Here is an 8,574-nt window from a genome sequence, read left to right as displayed (position 1 = left end):
ATCAATCCTTCTGCGCTCTTATCCTACTGCATACGTTTCCCAAGTACCCCGAGTCAACTCCAAGTAATAGTTCATGCCCAAGGACGGAATTTAGGGGGATATTCCATTCGTCGGAAGTTTGAGCACCTCCGATATCATATCCTACATGCTGCACGCGTCTACGACTGATAGCAAAAGACCCCCATTTCGTTTTAGGGCGGCCCTGTCCTGATGCGCAATGTGACTTAACCCTTTCGAAGTGTTGCACAATAACCTTATAATTATGTCTCACAACGCTGACACTCTCACCTTCAGGGTCGTTCACTTAAGTATAAATTTTCATCGAGCAAGCACTTATTTATACGGTACCCCATGCGTGATGTCCCTGGTTGATCATTAAAGGGTAGGGGTTCTCCAGAGGACCGCGGGTCCTCGCCTCTACGCTGCGTCATGGGGGAGAGGGCTTCAGGGGAACTTTAAATGATAACTCCGTAATTTACAAACACAAATAACCGACTACAAACTGCTGCGCTATCAATAGCAGTATCAATACAAAGTTTTTCTTCCTCATGGCACACCGCCAAGAACCAGCGCCCATCCAAGAAAACGATCCATCTGAGATCGATCCTATATGGACGTCAAGCCGTACTGCACGTCAGATTTACGCCTTGGGTGAAGTCGAAAAAGTGAAGCCGTAACACACCGCATGGGGGGCGTACCGCTCACAAATCATGCTCCACTAGGACATAACTCGTCTCCTATCCCTTGCAGCCTCGTCCGTCTCACTGCTCACTCTCCCCCCAGACGGATGAGCCCGAGGACTCCCTTCCTCAGGGAGAAGAGCGATCAGAACAATTCGTTCTAGAAGTGAGCGAGTACTTTGAACGGTTAGACGTCAGTCAACTTCTCATCGCACATCTTGAAAAAATTATCAACTCAATCCCTGAAGTCAATTCAAGTAGCTATTCGTTCTTCACTGGCTCATATCCGCCAGTCACGAATTGCACCTTCCGCGATCACAGCCCCCTCTCTCGGATTTGTTCCCCCTTCACTCGGTGTCGGTCTTCCAAGAGCTGCCGGGTCCAGTCGAGGCCTGCAAGAAGAGCGCATCGATCGAGATGCATGGGTGGGCATCCTCGACGCCCTTACACGCCTCAGGGCATCACAACAGCACGAACAACTAGTACAAACTTCCTCATACGACGCGATGAATACATGAGTTCAACTAAACCATAATGAGCTGCACGTCTATGCCGAAACCTTCGAATCAAAGTGTCTAATGTAATGCAATCAAAAGTCAGGTTCATATCATCGCGTGATTGTCCAAGTTAACAGCCGAAACTTACACGCTCGCCTCCTCCAATGCTTCCTCCGCATGCAGCAGTTCAACATCTTCCGCAAACTCAGGTTGGGACTTGGCTCGCAGCTTCCAAAAGACGCGCACATCAGGGGGGGGCGCAAAGCAAAGATAGAAAACGACGGAAATACGCACGACGAGTTCTCGTAGATCTTGTACCGCCTTGCCTAGACGGTTATCAGAATCCTTGATCATTCTGTGTGACTCTTCCAATATCCTTCTCTGATCGGCGTGTTGTCATAAACATGAGCTTCAGCTGGTGATGAATGTAAAATGACTGGTTGTCACGCACGGCACTTTTCACGTCCCACTCTTCAGCGTTATTTGCGATAAGCTTATCGAGTTTCCGCTGTTGCTCTTCTGCTTCTTTTGCATACAGGATGTGTTCCTTCAACACCCTGAGAAATCGTGTTAGCGCTCTTTGACCCCAAAGTTGCTATTCTTACCTTTTCGATATGCCTGACTTGATGTTCAGCTGACGGAGAACGGCTGGCTTGTTCGACATGGTGGTATAGCTTACTAGATGACTAATTGAAATGACGAGGAAGATGGCCTTTGGCCTTATCGTTGCATCCAGATCGACCCCATCGATAAGGTCATAGTTATTGGCTACTACCGCCGCTCCATAATTCCAATTCATGTGCGTTTTGAACTCAACAACAGATCTCTGCAATCGAGTTGCAAATACCAGTATGACTCGATCGAATTATTCCTTATATCGACCACAAGCTGCATTCTCCCACATTTCAGAATTTCTGTTCAGAAAGCGGAAATATCGATTCATTGCTTGAGATACAGTATGACAATTCTACATAGATGCAGTACAGCCCGCGCTCGCCAGTGCAGCAAGTACAACTGATACCTACAAGAAGCTTGACAAAGAATCGACAAATATAGTGCGTGTGGAAATAGCGACAATGAAACATGAGAGCGGGACGAACGACGATGTGTGATATGCGGCGGAATGGGTGGCGGTGGGAACCAGAGCGTGAGGATAATCGAAGTGTCAGGAATGTCGACGACCAATGCATCCAAACCCGCAAGCGGGAGTGAACAGAACGTCAAGAACTGCAACAATGACCAACTCCTAAATCACCGTATGCATCCGGCGCTCAAGCCCTCCTCAAAGCACGCTACACTTGACTAGCAAATGAGGTACGGAGGATGACGAGCTGCTCAGAGACATGGGAATGTCGAAGTGGAAAATGTAGGCGGTGGTCGCAAAAAACCTTCAAAAACAAGTAACTCCGCTGCGCCAACCACAATGGCTGCACTTGCACACAAACATACAATGCTGTGGTCGCCATGTGTTATCCGCGAGATAGCTTGATGATCTCGCGAAAAGGGTACGGGTCACGAAAGAAGCGGTGATCAGTCGCCGGATCATGACAAAAGGTGATAAGTAGGATGATAATAAAACATGCCATGCGTGCTAGATGCGGAATAGTCTTCATAGAGGACGGAGATGAATAGCTACGTAATGAAAACCCATTCCAGAAAGGCAGGTTGCCCGTGAGAGTGTTGCCACTATTGATGCGCCTGTGTATCGGCGCGCACGAGGCACGTACCACAATAAAGTGGTCGTTCGTCTCAGTGCGAGAAGGATGAAATGGAACGGAAGGGGGGGGACAGAGGATGGCGTGATAACAAGAAGCACACGCAGATGCGGCGAAGCATGCACACCACTTGGATGTGACCGAGTGCCTCAAGCTGCCCTGCGGTCTTGTGTCGTATCGTGTCCTCCACACATCATCCGGATCCAGTCGGTATCCTATCTTCATCGTCAGGGTTTCCTACTCGTCGATGCATAGCAGTCGACGAACGAGCAGCGCAAGCGCTACTTACGCCTGTCCAAAAATGAATAGAACGTCACTAGGACGCCCAAAGCGCCATCCATGCAACGCAGGAAGACATAACAATGCGTATGAGGTTCATGACGAGTGCAGAAATAAAAAATGCGTGCTAAGTGTCCGTGTGCGTGAAACCTGTGGTCCGGCAACAGGTATTCCAGTGTCGTGTGATCATGCGAATAAACAATGCTGATAATGTAAACCGACGGTGCTTTTATTGCGGATATTTTCGAAGCGAGTCCACGTCAGTACGGCAATCAGAAATTTGACTGTGATTGCTGAGATACTGCTGCGACTGCGGCGGCAGCAGCGGCGTGACGTTGCTCAGCGGTGCCGAGCATCAATGCCTCATTGACGCTAAACACAAGGTTAGATTGTGTAGCAAAGCAGTGTCGATAAGAAACTTACGAGCGAAGTCGCTGTACTTCGGCCTCAGCCTGTTGGAGTCTCGTCTGGAGCTGCTGAGCGGTCATCTCGAGGTACTTGACGTGAGTCGTAGCGCGGTCTAGGAGCGAGACCTTGCTAGACTTCTGGTTGGAGACCGGAAGAGCATCCTTGAGTCTGCGGTAACCGTCCCGAAGCTCATCTCGACGCCTCTGCTCTGACTCGATGCGTTGACGACGGATCGTCTCGCGGCGCATGTCAGTGCTGGCATTTGCAGGGATGGAGGGCTGGAAGTCATCATCTTCATCATCAGAGTCGTCATTCCTCGACTTTCTCCGCGTAGCCTTGGTAGCAGAGCGCGTGGTGGGCGCCGCAATGGGGTTGAAGCGGTGCGACCGCGGCACGGCAGCGGAGTAAGGAACGGAGTGCACGGAGGAAGGGGAGTGGGTCCCGCTTCCACGGCTACGCCGGCCAGAAGTAAGGCCGTCCGACGAGAGCTCGCCAGCGCTGAGAGAGTACACAGCGGGCGGTGAGATGCCGTTGTCGGGGGGCGTGTAAGGGCGCCCCGGCGAAGCAGTCGTGTACGACGTGCTCGAAGAGTAAGAGTACTCGCCGATGGAGTTGGTAAGGTTCAGCGAGTTGAAGTCCAAGCGAGGAGACGAGGACGAGGGTCCAGGGACTAAAAATAGAACACGGTTAACTCGTGGGAATATATGAGTAATTCAACACTAACGAGACATCGTGGAAACACCATAGGGGGACTGAGGGTACTGCAAGTACGGCTCGAGATTGGCAATCGAGTCATAAGCAAATGAGGTGTCCATGAAGTGGGGGCTCCGGGGGTGCTCGAGGAGAGTGGATTCCATGAGGGCTGATTGAAACTAAAAAAAGGATGTGTCGGTGTACGGAGGGCGGGTGCTTGCACTGCAGCTAGGTAGAGATGATCGTCAAAATAAGCTGACACTTGAAATATGCTGGGGCTACATTGCGTTAAACAAAAGGACTACAATAGAATAATAAGAAACTTACCGGAGCCGACTGCACAATAGAACAACAAAGTTGAAGAAAGAAAAAAAAAGTCGGAACTGGAGAACAGGGAGGTAGTCGGGATCTGAGGATTTGAAGAGAAGAAGGGGATGAGGAGACTTGTTAGTTTTTTGATTCCGTCTAAATATCCCTGGCGCAAATAGCTTGTAATGATTTCTTTAGGAAGGTAAATCTCACGTTACTAAATTTGGAAAGTGTGGTATTCCCGCTATGCCTCGTGTTTGTGCCTTCAACCCTTCATGGCCAAAAATGACTTCGGAATTTCTAGTCCCTGTCTTCTTCTCTCTAAAGCGGTTCCTATCTTTTCACAAACGGGGCTTTCATTGACACGCATCTCTTCCCACTCAAGTCTCCTTAGTCTAGTAATTACTGCCTCGTTGTCCGGATCCTTTCCTGAGCCAATCCTAACACGGCCAGCCCCCACTTGCCATCAGATCATCAATTCCAAATCAGCCACAACCCGCTCTCCATTTTGTCTGTAATTTGTATCATCCATTTCCTTCCATTGCTAAATTGTCATCTCATCTCCATTCTTTCACTTCTTGCCCGTTACCCAACCCTTTCTCCGAACGCCATTCACGCTCACCCTAAGCTAACTCATGATCGTCTAGCCCATTTACCACCATAGCATTTTTCATGTCGCTTCCTCCTTCCTCTGGGTTCGCTTCTGGTCCCCCCCAGAACTCCAAGTCCCGATCATACCGTTCCCAACCCTGACGCGTTACATTTTTGCCCGCCGCGCCGCGGCTCGGTCAACTTGTAATACCCTGTCTCGCCGGTGACACTATAAATCTAGATCCGGCTAGCCAAGTAAGGCGCTATCCGGTGACCCTAGCAGCCGCCCGTGTTATCGAATCGGTATCTGTGATTTTGCCTAAGTCTGGTCCTCAAATTCGGTTCAATCAATTTTTTCTCAACATGAGGATCACAAACCTCAGCAACGTTTCGTTCATCCCCCCGCTACTCGCGCTAAACCTTATAAATTGCGATCCATATACATACTCCGATCATTTGTGTCACTTTTCTTGACAACTATTGGTATAATTTAATATGTGCTGTCACGCAGAGCTAGTTTTGAATTCACTCACTTGTGACTGATCACATGAGCCTCGGAACGTCTCCTGTGCAATTATGATCATCCAGCCGATGTAAATGCACAACTGAAACGCTTTCTCTCTAGGGCTTAAGGCGTTGCTAAACGCGACGAAGCAATGCCGTCATCTCAACCTTCCCTGACAATATCGCGGCGGTAAGTCAGAACTTCATAATATGACACCACAAAATAATTACCTCCTCTCATGTCTATAACGAGGCGCAGTTATTATATTCCAGTGGTGTTACGCCGTGGGTCCATGTTTGGTACGTGCCTGTGCAATTGGAATGCCTTGTCTACAGCCGAGAGCGCGCGTTCTTTTTGGAAAGTCCAAAGAACGTTCCATGTCTAATCACAACAGTGCCCTCTCTCGTCAATCAGTGGGCTCGCATCAGATCTCTAGTATTAACGTACGAGTGAGTTCGAGTGAATAGATGTGTGACTTGAGAATGGAGGATGATCAATCACCATCAGATGACGTTAGCGAGAAAACGTAATTAGACTTTAAGCAAAAACACGCAGCAGAGGCGAAGCCTGCGTCACTACACAGCTGTCAGGTCCGACTGTCTCGCACTAACCTAGAGGGCACGACCACAGTTATGCACTGACGGACCATTGCGATAGAAGAATTTCGTTACCGCGGCATTCATATCCCAGTAGATGGCTAAGCCCTGCATAAAACCTCTACCGTGTGGAATGAATGAGTGGGAAACCTTTCAACTGATCACAGGAACACAGCCACAACGTAGGAAGCATGTAGGTGTACATGGATGTTCCGGGTAGACCAAGAGACGGCCGGATGAGTTCACAGAGAACAAGCAGAGTTCAATATGCCCACTTGTGCCGAGAAAGAAGCGCAAAACTAGTCATGCATCGCGCCAGTGTCTAGACTTTCCTCGGATCGGAGGATTGTGAAATTCTTGGTTCTCCGGGGATCTACAAGCACCTTCGCCCGCGTAGTACTACAGAGACCCCGCCGCTTATCATGAAAGCAAGAAGCAAGCAAAGTTGAGGCGAAAATAGGGACGCCGTAAGCAAAGCGCATCAGCTGCGAGGCCCCTGCAAAACGAGTCGATAAGACTGTAACATCAGCCTATCAGGAGCCTCGTTGTGGGTGAACGAAACCCATGTAAGATCGACGGTTAGAATAATTGATTCTAGTGCACGGAGAAAAGTAAGCGATTAGTTTCATGAGTAGGACTTATCGTGCGCCGTATCAGGCCTTGTGGTTCCATTCCATTCTGGAAGCATTGAACAAACAAAGGCGATAGTATGAAGGTAAGGCCCCTAGATCGGTAGTTTACTATATCGCAGATTGAGCGCAGTCTCGAGAATGTCGAGTCACAAATAAGAGCCCCAAATTAGCTCCTCGCTGTGTTCATAGCGAATCAATGAAGTGGTGGAAGAGTTAGTGCATTGCGTTTCGCGGAAACCTGTGGAGCCCGTCGAGCATTCGGCTGGAACAAACTCAACTTGAGCTTGAACTCCGAAAGAGGCAAGTGTGATGGTTAAGCGAGTGACGCCTTCTTGTCACGAGCGTGACACAATTCTTGCCTGCCCCCGCAGTGCCCCCGCGTCGCTCGAGAGATCGCCTTTCCGATTTCAAGCCAGGAATATTTGCAAACACGAGGAGATCTGTCCTGATCAACCTAGCAGGAAAGGTGATATCCGCCCTGCGCATGGGTATACGTGATGCGGGCTCAATATTCAATCGTCATCAACAGCTTGTCACTACTAGCCTTGGATGATCTCGTTAAAAGCACTCGGTCTCACGGTCCAATGGGCCCTTGCATGACGGCGTGTTCGAAACTCTACTTTACTGAACTTTGTATGGACCGCGCGCTATAGGCTCATCCTGTCACAATATTTGGTCGAAGCAGTTCCAGACTCTTTTTTCAGTTTCACATTAGTTTTCAAGTCACTAAATTGTCCGCTGGGTAAGTTCTTGTGATCCCTCTAGGAAGGCCGTGGGGTTCGGTATGCAGATGGCTATTGATCTTTCCAGCTATACCCAAGGGATCTTGATCATCTCCTTGTCGATTTGGACAACTCCTCTTGACTATGTAACGTTTTACACTGATCAGGATGTCTTGCGTTACCCTTTCACGTCTATGAAAAAAAATAAACACCCGTTCTCTCTGCGCTCAATGGAACTGCCGATAGAACTGCCTCGCTATCCAGATTCATCTCCGCTGAACTTATCAGAGCCCCATTCTGGAAGGAGCTGCTAGCCTACTGTTTTGGTGGTGCTTCTCTCAATCGGCGATGGTTTGACGATTCGGGACCGGTTCAGTTCCTCAAGTTTCGGCGCGTAGAGGACTGCATTTTGACAGGTCCATTGTATGGGGAGAGGCTAGCCCCCATAGAATGTTTGGCAACAATGTCACTCACCATCCGGCAAGTACGCATCGCCAGGTGCCAACTGCTCTCTAGCTCCCGGGTCATCTGGTGATTGCTGTACATCATCCACGTCAGTGGAGAAGAACTCCCCCTGTATACTAAGAATATGAACTCAGAGTGCCCAATTCTGACGATACCTTATCCGAGGACTCCAGAGTCTATTTGACAGTGGTGTTAGAGCCCCGGCTTCCGGGGATCTTCTTCCTGTGGAGCCAATCGTGTGTTACTAGAGTTACGCGAAGTTAGAGGGCATTTTGCTTGTTTCCCGCCACAATTATAATTATGTGTTTTTAACGTGGAGCTGTCAAAAATCCGAGGGTTGTTTGGGACGTGAGCAAGGTGCTCCGCTACCGGTATCCCGACGAATGTGTATGATTGTCTAGGTATCCATCGAACGATCAAGTCTAGATCGGTCGATCGTACACGCTACTTGGTTTGCCCTTGGTCAAGGTCTAGACCAGCCT

General features: G+C 49.2%; 3 protein-coding genes across 3 annotated transcripts; 1 reads left to right on the top strand and 2 right to left on the bottom strand.

The window, feature by feature from the left end:
- Positions 1 to 548: 548 nt before the first annotated feature.
- Positions 549 to 1,198, top strand: DFJ58DRAFT_661994 (uncharacterized protein; the record flags this gene model as incomplete). Its single annotated transcript, XM_041382267.1, has 3 exons — positions 549 to 665; positions 784 to 873; positions 929 to 1,198. 3 exons carry the CDS (start codon positions 549 to 551, stop codon positions 1,196 to 1,198), a joined length of 477 nt encoding a protein of 158 aa, XP_041242762.1.
- A 123-nt stretch (positions 1,199 to 1,321) lies between these two features.
- On the bottom strand, positions 1,322 to 1,841 carry DFJ58DRAFT_729167 (tubulin binding cofactor A-domain-containing protein; the record flags this gene model as incomplete). The annotated part of the gene is made up of 3 exons (XM_041385710.1): positions 1,322 to 1,558; positions 1,629 to 1,734; positions 1,783 to 1,841. The coding sequence occupies 3 exons, from the start codon at positions 1,839 to 1,841 to the stop codon at positions 1,322 to 1,324; spliced, it is 402 nt and encodes a 133-aa protein (XP_041242761.1).
- Positions 1,842 to 3,443: 1,602 nt separating this feature from the next.
- On the bottom strand, positions 3,444 to 4,436 carry DFJ58DRAFT_729166 (uncharacterized protein; the record flags this gene model as incomplete). Its single annotated transcript, XM_041385709.1, has 3 exons — positions 3,444 to 3,543; positions 3,595 to 4,249; positions 4,304 to 4,436. The coding sequence occupies 3 exons, from the start codon at positions 4,434 to 4,436 to the stop codon at positions 3,444 to 3,446; spliced, it is 888 nt and encodes a 295-aa protein (XP_041242760.1).
- Between the last annotated feature and the right edge of the window lie 4,138 nt (positions 4,437 to 8,574).

The sequence above is a fragment of the Suillus subalutaceus genome (genome assembly GCF_016647625.1).
Source record: "Suillus subalutaceus strain FC151 chromosome Unknown DFJ58scaffold_69, whole genome shotgun sequence".
NCBI lineage: Eukaryota > Fungi > Basidiomycota > Agaricomycetes > Boletales > Suillaceae > Suillus > Suillus subalutaceus.
The sequence above is the reverse complement of the archived record's forward strand: the minus strand, read 5'-3'. Positions and strand labels throughout refer to the sequence as shown.